General features: G+C 34.4%; 1 protein-coding gene across 2 annotated transcripts in view; it reads right to left on the reverse strand.

Annotated features, from left to right (window-relative positions):
• WDR41 (WD repeat domain 41) overlaps positions 1 to 13,933 on the reverse strand; it is a 45,429-nt gene that overhangs the window by 17,749 nt on the left and 13,747 nt on the right. For both annotated transcript variants that reach the window (XM_060143158.1, XM_060143159.1), the window contains exons 4-7: positions 12,679 to 12,810; positions 9,674 to 9,736; positions 4,228 to 4,339; positions 1,193 to 1,255 (exon numbers count right to left, since the gene is read on the reverse strand). In XM_060143158.1, the coding sequence (XP_059999141.1) occupies positions 1,193 to 1,255; positions 4,228 to 4,339; positions 9,674 to 9,736; positions 12,679 to 12,810 (370 nt within the window). The remainder of the gene's footprint in view (positions 1 to 1,192; positions 1,256 to 4,227; positions 4,340 to 9,673; positions 9,737 to 12,678; positions 12,811 to 13,933) is intronic.

Genomic DNA, 13,933 nt, shown 5'->3' on the forward strand with positions numbered 1-13,933 from the left:
TTTTAACAAGTCCTCAAGTCATTCTCACGCACACTAAAATGTAAGAACCACTGAGTTAGAGTAAAACCAGCAAAACACAAGTGATTGACACAGAGGAAAAAGGCAGGGAAAAGCTAGACGTCTTTCCAGGTCAATAAAGAACATGGGAAAACTGAATTTCTGCAAGGAAGGAAAAAGAAAAAAAAACTAAACACAGAATTATATCTTTAGAAATTACTTTATGTAAAGAAAGAATAAGCATAGGGTCTAGAAAATTACTTCTCAGACATGATTACACACAGAAAGTTCAGTTGAAGAAAGAGAAATGTGACTGCAAAGCAGTAGAGCCTGCAGACAACAGTTTATAAATGGTGAACAATTAACTCATGGCTCACTGGTATCTGCAAACATGCCAACTGATGGTCATAGCAAATCTCAAGGCTGGTCTCTAGAAGCAGCAGCACAAGTAATAGCAAATGCCCTCTGGGCTACAAAAATTCTTCAAGAAAAAAGCAGCTTTTAAGAAGTGTGCTTACTCTATCACTTCTCAGCACCCAAATTTCATCCATAAGGTAATGAACATAGAAGGTTTTTTTTTACTGCAGGCTCCTGTCAGTAAATGAGTTAGCCAACAGTCAACAGCTAAGAAAGTGTCCTTCAAACTGCATGTTTATAATCAGTTAATACATTTACAAAATTCCTGTTGCTATCCCTCCTTCTGCTGTCCCACTAGTCTGAGGGAAATGGCATAAACTCCCCCACAAGAAAATGGGCCCCATTCTGGCTTCCTGAGGCAAAACCTCCACAGTTCCTATCTTAGTGAACTCCCCAAATAATCCTCCTCCAACACTCCCAACTCAAGCTTTTAGTTTCCAGAATGTTGATAGTTGTTTTATGTGGCTAAAGTTTTTGCTAAGTAAGTGTGTGAGTGTGGATCAGCAACAGAGAGGACTGTGGAATGTAAATGGCCTTATCTAGCATCAGAGGAATGGGGTTACCTTGCCCACTTGGCTATGTTAGACCAAGTGTGGTAAAAAACTGACCTAAGATCTTGAAAATGTCTTGGGTTCCACATCACTTCGACAATCCCAGGAGGCCAAGACTGGGACGGGAAAGATGTCCCTTGAATTAGTCTTTCTGAAATGTGTATACAAGGCTAGTTTAAAATTTTTAAAAAGAAGAAGAAATAAAAGAAAAAAAGAGTCATACTCACTCAGTTCTTTGCCAACTGCTGCCACAACACAGTTCTTAGGTATTTCAATCAAAGCACTGATCCCTTCACAAAAACATATAAAACGAAGGTTAAATTATTTTCTTCATGGATTACATCAAAAACAAAAACATTCTCAGATTTATGTTGGTCATTCCTATAAAGGGGATGGTAACTATAAAGCACACACAATTTGCTACATCACACTTCCGTGCTTGCTTACATATGGAAAATGATTTTGTGAAAAGTAGGTGAGACCTCTGGAAGACATTATTGATTTAAGAGTAGGAAATGCTCTTTGAATATTTTTACTATTGTGGTGAACTTATTTACCAGGGAACCCTTAAGATAATCATCATCACCATTTACAAGATGGCTAGCTCAAATGAGATATAAAATTGGCATGCTCCTCAATGTAAATTTAAGAAGCCTGGGTGGGCTCCCTGGCAGTAAATGAGTGAGCCAACCGTCAACAGCTAGGAAAGTGGCCTTCAAATAATATGTTTATAATCAATCAACACATTTACAAAACTCCTTCTATTACTAGAATAATCAGATTCAACATTCCATCACATTTCATTTATTAAGCATACAATTCTAAGTATCTTTTTATAGCTGAATCATGAAATGATTTTAGGGTAACCATAACTTCTATAAGATATGTTACGTTACTTTCTATAAAATATGTTACATTACTTCTGTCAGCAAAAAATATTCATGTATTAGATTTAGAACCACCACATGTGTTGGCAAAAAACCCTGTTTATTAAAAGTTCACTTCTCCATTATAAAATATATGTAATTTTATATATATGTAATTTATAACATATACACAAATTTGGAAAGTATTCTACTCATTTACTTTACCTTCCCACTTGGGGAGTATTTCTGGCCAAAATCTTTTCTCCACATACTGTTTTAACAGTATGTTTCTATTTTCCCATGTTTAAGACGGGGGGATGATGGTGTGGTGGAGGAGAAAGGGGAGGAGGAGTGGTACAAGAAGTAGAAGAGAGAGAGCAGGGGAAGGGGTAGCAGAGGAGAATTCCAGATGCAGAAAACAGCTTGTTTAAAAAAATGTTTATTAAATTATTTATGAAATAAAAATACTAGAAACTCATTAATCCAGAAGTAGCAACTTATTACACAGAATCACAGAACATATTGCTGGAAAGGGCATGGATGTCCTGTTTTCTAGTCCAAGCCTCCTTCCATTGCATCAGACTGACTAAGATTATCTTTGCTTATTTCCAAATACGTAATAACTGTTCTAAAAGCCCTGCCAGTCCATAAATCAAGCAAGGCTTACTGAAAGGAGCTTTATAAGATAAGGGTCTAAGAGTACTGCTAAATCCAAATCATGAAAAGCTCACCAGTGGCAACCTAAGGCCTTTTCAAAGCTTTCTAACTGATTTCCTCAAAGATTTCTGCTATATCTTGAAACACTGATAAACAGGGCAAACTTTGACTACTTAATGTACAGTACTCAAAGATAACTCCTAACAGGAATGGGGACTGCAATAATAGGTGGTTATTTCCATTAACATACAAAAGGTGTTTTTAGCCCTGATTTCAATATTTCACAACATAATTACTAATAATTCATGAAATAAAAATTCACAGATACCCACAGGCTAGTATAAGAAATAGGAAGGAAAATGTATATGTAAATAAAGAGATATAACTCATGATAATAGTAAACACGAAAATACACTCTAGATTCAAACAAGATTACTAGTGATTGAACACTGAATTGAGAAGTTAAACTGTAAATCCTAGTAAGGTATGGATTTAGTTTTGCTAAGACATCATATTATTTTTCTGGTATTTTATAATACCCATGTGGAGATAAACTAGTTCCAATAATGAAGTGTAAATGAAGTTTAATAACAAAGGCATACCTTGCAGATATTTCAGGTTTGGTTCCTGACCACCAAAATCAAGCAATTCTCACAATAAAGCAAGTCACACAAATTTTTTGGTTTCCCAGTGCACATAAAAGTTATGTTTACACTATACTGTCATCTATTAAATGTGCAAAAGTATTATGTCTAGAAGACAATGTACATATTAGTACCTTAATTTAAAAATACTTCATTGCTAAAACAATACTAACCACTGTCTGAGCCTTCAGCCAATCATAATCTTTTTGCTGGTGGAGGGTTTGAAATATTTCAAGAATTACCAAAATGTGACAGAAACACAAAGTGAACAAATGCTGTTGGAAAAATGGTGCCAATAGACTTGCATGACTCAGAGCTGTCACAAACATTCAATTTGTAAAAAATGCAGTATCTACAAAGCCCAATAAAGCGAAGTGCAATAAAACAGGGTATGCCTGTATTCTTTCTAGGATGTCCATGGGTTCATTTCACTACTTTTAGAAACAAAAATAATAGTGTATCACATGACTTCAAGGTTACTGTCATTTAAATTTACTCATTTATACTTAAATATTTTTACTCTGAATAAATTTTTATTTTTTAAGTTCCTTGATATCAATATAAGTCAAAACTGATTTTTCTTCTATTAAAACCAAAAGTATATGTCAACAGAATTCTGAGAAAATAGAATTTTATTAGTAAGTTTGCACGTGAGTGAAGTTTCTTTAGTAAAACCAACTGTAAAATGAGGTCATCCTTAGGAATCTATTCAAAGTCTGATGACCCTACAAATAAAGAAAGAAAATGCTATTGTAAAGTCATAAAGATCTGCTTCCAGGTGTCAACATGCTCATCAAACTCAGTTTAAGACATGGCCCAGAAGCATATATGAAAGGGTTTTTCTTGATCACTTTTGAGAAATTCTGTTAGAAAGGAAGGGGAAGCCAAAGGAAGGGGGATCTTTTCCTTTCAACTTGAGATGGAAATATATTTTACACAACCCTTAACCTGAATTGGAGAAATACGGCTACATCTTATATTCAGAATTAAAAAGAAAATCTATATTTCCTTTGTATTCATGGAAAGTCTCTTTGAAGATTCACTGTGTCTTTTTAGAGTCTATCATGGTTCACAATTACCTTGATTTGTTTTTACCTGTATCAGAAAGGTGACTAGTCTTACACAGGAGATCTAATTTTCGGTTCCACACACAGAGGTCATTCCCACCAGAAAGCCAAACATCTAGTCTCTGAAGAAGAGCTAAACACTGCAAAATTCATGTGAAATAGTTATCAGTTTAGAAATTCAAGCATTCATCGGTGGTTTTAAAATATGTCCACAAGTTGATACCCTTTCCCTTCAAGAGATGGAGCTTGATTCTCTTCCCCTTGAATGTGGGCTCTGCTAAGTCACTGGCTTCCAATGAACAGAATGAGGCAGAAGGAATGGTGTGTGACTTAAAGGACTAAGTCATAAAAGACATGGTGGCTACCTCCTTGCTCTCTCAGATCACTCACTCTACAGTTCTGAAAACACACAAGCAGCCGCATGGAGAAGGATCCATCTTTTTTTTTTTTTTTAATTGTGGCTGGCATCTTTTTTTTACCCTCAAGGAAGTGAGGCAAGGAAGTGAGGCCTCTGGACACCAACCAACACTAACTCACCTAGCATCTGACCCCCTAACACCTCCAACCCCAGTCACCTGAAGGTGACAGCAACCTCAGGAGAGACACTGAGACAGAACCATCCAGCTAAACTGCTCTCTATTCCTGACCACCAACACTGAGATATTGTTTTAAACAACTAACTTTTGAGGTAATTTGTTACTCAGTAATAGACAACTAATACACAAGCTTAACGTAAACTGCTTTTTAAATAAAACTGAAAATATGACCTTAGTTTTTATGTATCTTTCAAATTCAAACCTCCTAATTCTTGACTCAGGAAATTATTTCAAGGTTGGTAGAAGTCCTTTACCTTTAACAGTACTTTAAAGTCCACACCTTTCATAGTTCTCTCCCCACCCATTAACTCTGAGTGAACACAAGGGCAAGAGAGAATATGTATTAAAAAATAAAAAGGAAAAGGTTCTGGTAATCTTCCCTGGGCTGAGGATGGGGTTGCTTTTTAAACTGCTGGAATAAAAAGGGTTAAAAATAATCAGTGCAGTTTGTACTTCAAGACGTCCTACTGTGTCTAATCTCTGATTTTTTAATATCAGTACTATATTCCTTTTCATTGCCAAATAATATTCCACTGTATGGTTATACACATTTTATCCATTCATCAGTTCATTGACATTTAAGTTGTTTCCACCATTAGGCTAGTATGAGTAATGTTGTTATGAACATTCATGTACATGTTTTTGTGTGGACATTTTTATTTCTCTTGGGAATACCTAGGAGTGAGATTGCTGGGTCAAATGACTCTATTTAACATTTTGATGAACTATCAAACTATTTACCAAGGTGGCTGTACCATTTTACAGTCCCTCCAACAATGTAAGAGGGTTCTAATTTCTCCACATCTTTACCAATATTTGTTATTATCTGTCTTTTAGATATTAACCACCTAGTGCATGTGAAATAGTGTCACATTATGTTTTGAACTGCATTTCTCTAATGACTAATATGTTGAGCTTCTTTTCATGTGCTTATTGGCCATTTGCTCACCTTCTTCAGAGAAATGTCTTTCAAATTCTTTGTTTTTAATTGGGTTGTCTTTTTTATTGTTAATTTGTAAAAGCTCTTTTTATATAATCAAGATACAAGTTCCTTATCAGATATATGGTTTGCAAGTATTTTCTCCCATCCTATTGGTTGTCTTTTCACTTTCTTCATGGTATCCTTTGAGGTATAAAAGCTTTTCATTTTGATGAAGTCCAATTTATCATTTTTTTCTTTTGTTGCTATACTTTTGCTATCACATCTAGGACACAAAGGCGACACTTTGTATCACCCGAGGACACAAAGATTTACTCATATTCCTTCTAAGAGTTTTATAGTTTCAGCTCTTATATCTTGGTCTTTGACCCATTTTGAACTAATTTTTGGTTACAGCATGAGGTAGGGATCCAATTTCATTATTTTGTATGTAGATATCTAGATCCAGTATTAGTTGCTGAAGAGACTATTCTTTCTCTTATTGGAGGGTCTTGACACCCTTGTCAAAAATCTATTGACCACATATGTGAGGTTTTATTTCTGGACTCTCAGTTCTATTCCACTGATCTGTACATCTACCTTTATGCCAGTGCCACTGTCTTGATTACTATAGCTTTGTAGTAAATTTTGAAATTTGTAAGTTTCAATCTTGAAACTTTGTTCTTTCTTTTCACAACTGTTTTAGCTATTATGGGGTCCCTTTACTTCTACATGAATTTTAGGATCAGCTTGTCAATTTCTGAGGGGAAAAAAGCCTGCTGAGATTCTGTCCAGTGTTGATCATTTGGGTAACGTTGCAATCTTAACAATATTAAATCTGATCCATGAATTTCTTTCCATTTATTCATATTTTCATTAGTGTCTTTCAACAATGTTTTGTAGTTTTTGGTATACAAGTCTCATAGCTCTTCTTTAAATTTATTTCTATTTTATTTTTTGGATGCTATTGCAAATAAATTTTCTTTATTTCTGGAATGCTCATTGCTAGTTTAAAGAAATACAGTTAATTTTTTGTATATTGAGATTGTATCCTGAAATCTTGCTATATCCGTTTATTAGTTCTAATAGTTTTGTTATGGATTTAGGATGATCTATATAGAAGAGCATGTCACTTGTGAATAGAAACAGTTTTATTTCTTCATTTCTAATATGGATGCTTTTTTAAAATTAAATTTATTTATTTATTTATATCTATTTTTGGCTGCGTTGGGTCTTCGGGGCTGCGCGCAGGCTTTCTCTAGTTGTGGCAAGTGGGGGCTACTCTGTTGCCGTGCACGGGCTTCTCCTTGCAGTGGCTTCTCTTGTTGTGGAGCACAGGCTCTAAGCACGCGGGCTTCAGTAACTGTGGCACTTGGGCTCAGTAGTTGTGGCTTGCAGGCTCTAGAGCACGGGCTCGGTAGTTGTGGCCCACGGGCTTAGTTGCTCTGCAGCATGTGGGATCTTCCCGGACTAGGGATCGAACCCATGTCCCCTACATTGGCAGGCAGATTCTTAACCACTGCACCACCAGGGAAGCCCCTATGGATGATTTTTATTTCATTTTTATTGTCTAACTGCCCTGGTTCAGAACCTTCAGTGCAATGTTGAAGAGAAATGCCAAATGCAGACATCCTTGTCTTGTTCCTGAACTCAGGAGGAAAGTATTCAGTCAGTCTTTCACCATTAATATGATGTTAGGTGCTGTGTTTCCCTAGATACCCTTTATCAGGTTGAGGAGGCTCTCGTCTACTGCTAGTCTGTTGAGTATTTTATCATGACAGGATGTTGGAGTCTGTCAAATGCTTTCTCTGCATCTATTGAGATGATCATGTTTTCCATCCTTTATTCTTACCATGTATGGTATATTACATTGATTGATTTTTCAGATGTTAAACTAAACTCATATTCCTAGGATAAATCTCACTTGATGATGGTACATAATCCTTATTATATATTGTTGGATTTGGTTTGCTAGTGTTTTGTTGAGGATACTATACTGCTTTTGTTATTTAACATCTTATCATTAGCATTTTCCAAAAGCTATGTGTTCTTCTGAAACCATTTTTAGCATATATGTCTACCATAATTTAACTATTTTCCTATAAGACATTTAGGATACTGTCAATCATCCATTTATAAAATATATTTGTAATATATATTTCTGTTCATAAATCGCTGCCCAAGTTTTTATCATTTCTTTAAAGAGTTTTCTAGGAGTAGAATCACTGGGTCAATTCATATAATAATTTTTTAAGATTCATTCATAAAGCCAACTGCCTTCCAGGAAGATCATTTTGATTATACTCTCAATGACAATAGAAATGCCAATTTCAGCACCTCCTTGCTAATATCATCTCTTATAAAGAAACTTTACTAGTTCAAAAAATAAATAATAGTATTTCGTATATTTATTAAGGATCTGAAATTCTCTGATAAACTATCAGTTCAAGAACAATTGAACCACTGAACTAAAATGAATGAAATGCTGTATTTAACGATTTTTTTTAATGCGAAACAGGATCACAGTGGGAATAAACACAACTATCTAGCTGATTAACAGTACAGTAAAACCCCTTTAAGAAGTACTTTCAAGGGAAAGGAGGCTGCTCATTAAAAAAGAAAGAGGAAGTCCTTTCACCATACCGAAATAAGATACTTTTTTTTTTTTTTTTTTTTTTTTTGCGGTACGCGGGCCTCTCACTGCTGTGGCCTCTCCCGTTACGGAGCACAGGCTTCCCGAACCGGGACACGAACCCGCGACCCCTGCATCGGCAGGCGGACTCTCAACCACTGTGCCACCAGGGAAGCCCCGAAATAAGATACTTTTTATTGACCAGTTCATGAAACAGCTCACCAAAGGAATTTCCCCCAAATACACTAAATTTTTTCTCCTTCCCTGTTCCTTCAATGCATATATTTTCATCTGAATCCTAATTACCTCAGTCAAATAAGCAAGACTATTTTTTGAGGGATTTAATAGGAGCATCTTTTCACATAAAGCGTAGAGATTTTGATCAGGTCAATATTTTATTGACTTCAAAGACAGTCCATTGTAAAACTGGATACCAGTATATAGTAAATGGCACTTTCTTTCCCAGAAACTTTTCTAAATTGATAATCAGAATAGCATAGTAGCATAAGATGGCTACCAGAGATGCTGCCTTTTAGGGAAAAAAATGAAATACTTTGACTATTGGCACACTGATTTTTTTTTTACATTGAAAGTGTTAGCTCCAATACAGAGATCAGTAATCTTCAAAGCAAATGAGGAAACACTATTTCAGTTTACTAGTATATTTCCCCAAACTTGTTGACATTATTGAAAAACAGTGTACTTTCTGAGAACATTTAAGGTAATTTCTTCTACAGAAATCAATGTAGCCAAGTCTTATCCAAGTTTGTTTCTCCAACATGTAGCAGAGTTCCTATCAAGTAATAAGCTCCGATTAATATTTGTTTATAAAATGAATGAACCTAACAGTAGCAGCCAATTAGCCACAAAAGATTTTGTTCTGGAACTAAGTAATTGCTATATCTTACCCTTATCATTTTATGGAAGATAGATGGTGAGGGACAAATAACTCCATGTTTTAGTTCAAAGCTAAAACAAACAAACAAAAAAGAGACTAGCTATTGCTGTAGTCACTTTGAAAGTAATATCTCTTCCTAGAATTACCTACTAAAAACATACTAGGTACTACTACCTTTTTCCTTATCTTACTATAGAGATTCACCTCTTGCTCTAATTTAAAATTCAAAATTCTAGCATTTAATATATATACTCCCCAAAATCTAGTGTTAGAAGAATCAAATGACTGTGTATGTGTGGAAGAAGTAATTTTTGAAACCTACAAAAGTAATTTCAGCTAAGTCATTAAACAATTTTTTCTGAAACAAAAAGATTATTACCGTAAAGTATCTGATTAAGATTTTACCTTAAAAAAAAAAAAAAATTTTACCTTTACAGTAGACTGGAAGCATGACACTTTCTGAACTTGTCTGCCAGTATCACAGTCCCATACCTAAATTTATGTTAAGAAATAATTTCTCAGCAGAATTTTTAAACCTTAATTATAATTTTTCTAATAAATCACAAATATTACACATTTACATAGAAAATATATAAAGCATGAAATATTTCATGTTTATACTACCACAAAAATCAATTCATCAACTTAGCATAGCAGACTTATAATGTAAAATAAGTCTGAGGTAAATTTTACTATCAAACCATTTGAAAATACCAACAGAATGAATGGTCTGAATACTGAATGTTTACAGGCATTAAATATTGCAACTATATAAAATTTAAGTTTTATTCTCCAAAACAATCTACCGTAATCTAATAAACATTGAACATAAAATATTTATACTAAAAACTATCACATCCATTAATTAACATTTACTGAAAGCTCCTTCAATGTGCCTGGCATCATTTACTACTGTTATCTTGATTGAAAGAAGACAGTAACAGTGTATTCCTATTAACTATATACATATTTAAAATAATTACAGGACCTCTCATAAAATGTCCAAGGTTAGTTTGACTTAAGGAGCATAATGATTTTCAAATTTTTCATACCATTTCCTATGGTAAGATATACATTTTATATCATATCTGAGAACACATTTACATACAAATAAATATGTACATATATATGGATTCTTAAGACCATCACTTGACAAAGAAATAAAGTCTACCCTCAGCATTTAATTAATGAAGTTAGTTAACAGCAGAGACCCAAGCAGGGTAAATTTAGAATTGATATGAATAAAAGAAACTGCCAACAAAACAACCTGAAATTATTTTTAACAAAAAACGTCATTCAGCGAAGGAAATAACTCTATACTATCATTTACAGTTAAAGTTTATACTGATATTGTCCCAGCTACTCACGTCTGCACTGTAATAGTAATTTTAATAATTGGCTCTAAATAGTATCATAGTACCTTAGGAACAGTCTAATAAAAAGTATTTGATATTCTATTTTTGCAGAGATTATACTGATGCTGAAAACAAACCCCAAAAAGAGACCTTTAGTCCATAAAATAACACTTGCCTCAACAGAGCAACAGTAGTAAAGCTACTCTGACCTAAACATATGAGTGCATATTATGCCCCTGTTTATGCAATATTGTAATCACCATAAAATATCATTTATCTCCACTTAAACCTTTTCTTCAAATTCTTTCACCTATTGGCACTCTGTCTAGAAATCACTTCAGCTGATGAGCTCATTTAAAGTGTGTCATAAACTATGTCTTGGTTCTACAGAAGCCTAAGAAACACCTATACCTTTGGACTTACTCCAAAACTTAACTTCAGTAATGCTTGAAGCTATTTAAAGAGAATTCTCAGATAAACATAGACTTTTTAAAGCTAATCTATGATTCCTTAAAAAAAAAAAGTAATGAAAGATTAGCTATCCATAGCATTTAGCTATGGCTTTCACAGACCCAATTCCACAAACAAATATAAAAGGGCTAAATTTATTTAAGAAAAATTTATTTATTTAAGAAAAATATTTTATGAAAGCAGTATTACATAGTGATTCAGAGCTCTGACTCTGCAGTCAGTCTGTTGCCTTCTGCCCTATACTGGCTGCATGACCTTGGGCAAGTTACTTAACCTCTCTGTGCCTTTCTTTTCTTATTTATAAATGAAAATAATAGAAATACTTATTATAAGGATTAAATGGGTTAATAAATGTAAAATAGAACAATGCCTGGCACATATAAGCAATTTATAACACTTTACTATGGCTACTACATCTTAAATTTTCAATTGAAAGTATGGGGAGGAAAGATCATTTACATTTTTTAATTGTTTGAAAATACTAAATATGGGGCTTCCTGGTGGTGCAGTGGTTAAGAATCCGCCTGCCAATGCAGGAGACACGGATTCAATCACTGGTCCAGGAAGATTCCACATGCCGTGGAGCAACTAAGCCCGTGTGCCACTACTGAGCCTGTGCTCTAGAGCCCATGAGCCACAACTACTGAAGCCCACGCGCCTAGAGCCCATGCTCCGCAACAAGAGAAGCCACAGCAATGAGAAGTCCACGCACCGCAACAAAGAGTAGCCCCCGCTCACCGCAACTAGAGAAAGCCCGCGCGCAGCAACAAAGACCCAATGCAACCAAAAATAAATCAAATAATTTTTTTAAAAAAAGGCAAAGGAAACATAAATATTAAAAACAAAGGATCTGCCTGCCAATGCAGGGGACATGGGTTTGATCCCTGGTCTGGGAAAATCTCACATGCCGCAGAGCAGCTAAGCCTGTGTGCCACAACTACTGAGCCTGTGTGCTGCAACTACTGAAGCCCATGCACCTATAGCCCGTCCTCCACAGCAAGAGAAGCCACCGCAATGAGAAGCCCATGCACCACAACAAAGAGTAGCCCCTGCTCACCACAACTAGAGAAAGCCTGCATGTGGCAACGAAGACCCAACTCAGCCAAAAATAAAAATAAAATAAAATACTACATATATTAAACGCTGAGCAGATGGTAATGCGCTTTTCTGCCAGACTCATATCCTCAAAAAGTTCTTATGGGTTGGGGCCATTAAGTTTCTTTTGCTGTACAATGAACAGAAAAAAAAATGTGAATTATTCTCCAGTTCAACTCATCTTTGTTTCTCTAAATTGAAAAGCAATCTGAGATGAAAAATATTTTAAGCCCACATTCTCCCATTTCCTGTTTTATGTAATTTGATATAATAGTAACTCTGAGAAAAACAGCTTTAGTTATGAAGTTTCCAACAACAATAAGCCTTAACTTGCAATTTCCAGTCTAATACTTTTCAGACGCCTAATACTTTTAAGTGTCTTATGAAGGCTAGAACAAAATCATTTTTGCTAAAACAGAATGTACAGACAGACCCCAAGAGGATAAAGACTAATAACATATGTACTGGTCCCTTGAATCACCATAGCTATGCCACTTGGTTCTATAAGGATATAATAACTGTTCTGTCAGCAGAGGCTGTCAAGATCAGTTGATTTTTTTCTTCACAAGCTTCCAAAGAAGGAAATGTAATAATAGCTGTTATCTTTTGAGTGTGTCCATTGAGTTCCAAAAGTTTTTCTCCTGTCTGAAATATCAATAAAATGTTAATAGTACTTCATATTTCATAACTTAAATAATCTTAAATGACAACATTTAGAAAAATCACCAGGTAGAAAATATATACATTCCATCTGAAATTACTTAGATTTTATAATTTAACTTTAAACAATCAAACAGTATCTAAACATTAGGTGCTAAGAGAGTAGCTATAATTAATTTTAATTATTTTCTAATAGAAAATACTAATTTTTAGCAGATTGTTACAGGAAGTTTAAAAGAGTATTCTTTCCATATGGTTTTAAGATTATAACTGTAAATTAAGCATAAAAATATCTGTAACTTAATCAGCAGGAAAAAAATAAGGAGTCTTCATTATGCAAGCATCTGTTATCTAAGTCTTCACAGTTATAACGCTGTGGAAGAAAATAAAAGTCAGCATAACAGTAACAACAATTGGATATATATATCCAGTAATGTATCAACCACTCGTAAAGTCAGTATGGACTCTACTTCTCTCTAACATCAACAGCTATTCCCATCCATCCAACGTCTTCATCTATCAGTTTCTCACTGATTTCCCAAGTAGTAAACATACAGAAATGCAATGTAAGTATAAGATAAATTGCAAATCTCTCCAAGGTTGCAGGATTTCATGATGCACGTGATGAACATAATGTTAAAAAAACTGCTTTAATCACAGGCAAAGCCACCGAAAAATGAGGATCTTGACTGAGTCAGACCAGATAACAATCCAAACAAGGGCAAGAAGATAAATGCTTCAAAAGAGAATAATTTGAGAATCCAAGGATAAGAAGAGAAGTCCTAGAGAAATCTGGTAAAGCCTTAAATATTTTTGAAAAAATAAACCTTTTATTATATTACTATTATAGTCAAACATGATAAGAATGCTATATTATGCTATCAAACGATTCTGACAGAAAAATTGTCTTCCACAAAAGTCAACATCTGATTCATTTTCAGAATCAGTGCATAGTTGCTGATAAATTTTGTTTAATTAAGATTAAAACTTTTATTTTCATAACCTAGCATTTGTTTATCGGAAAAAATATTAAATAAAAAAACTCTATTATGGAACATTGGTCCTCATTTTAAACGCATTCATCCTAAGCAGCCCTTTCGAGCATTAA

Source organism: Lagenorhynchus albirostris, chromosome 3 (genome assembly GCF_949774975.1).
Source record: "Lagenorhynchus albirostris chromosome 3, mLagAlb1.1, whole genome shotgun sequence".
In the NCBI taxonomy this organism is placed as follows: Eukaryota; Metazoa; Chordata; class Mammalia; order Artiodactyla; family Delphinidae; genus Lagenorhynchus; species Lagenorhynchus albirostris.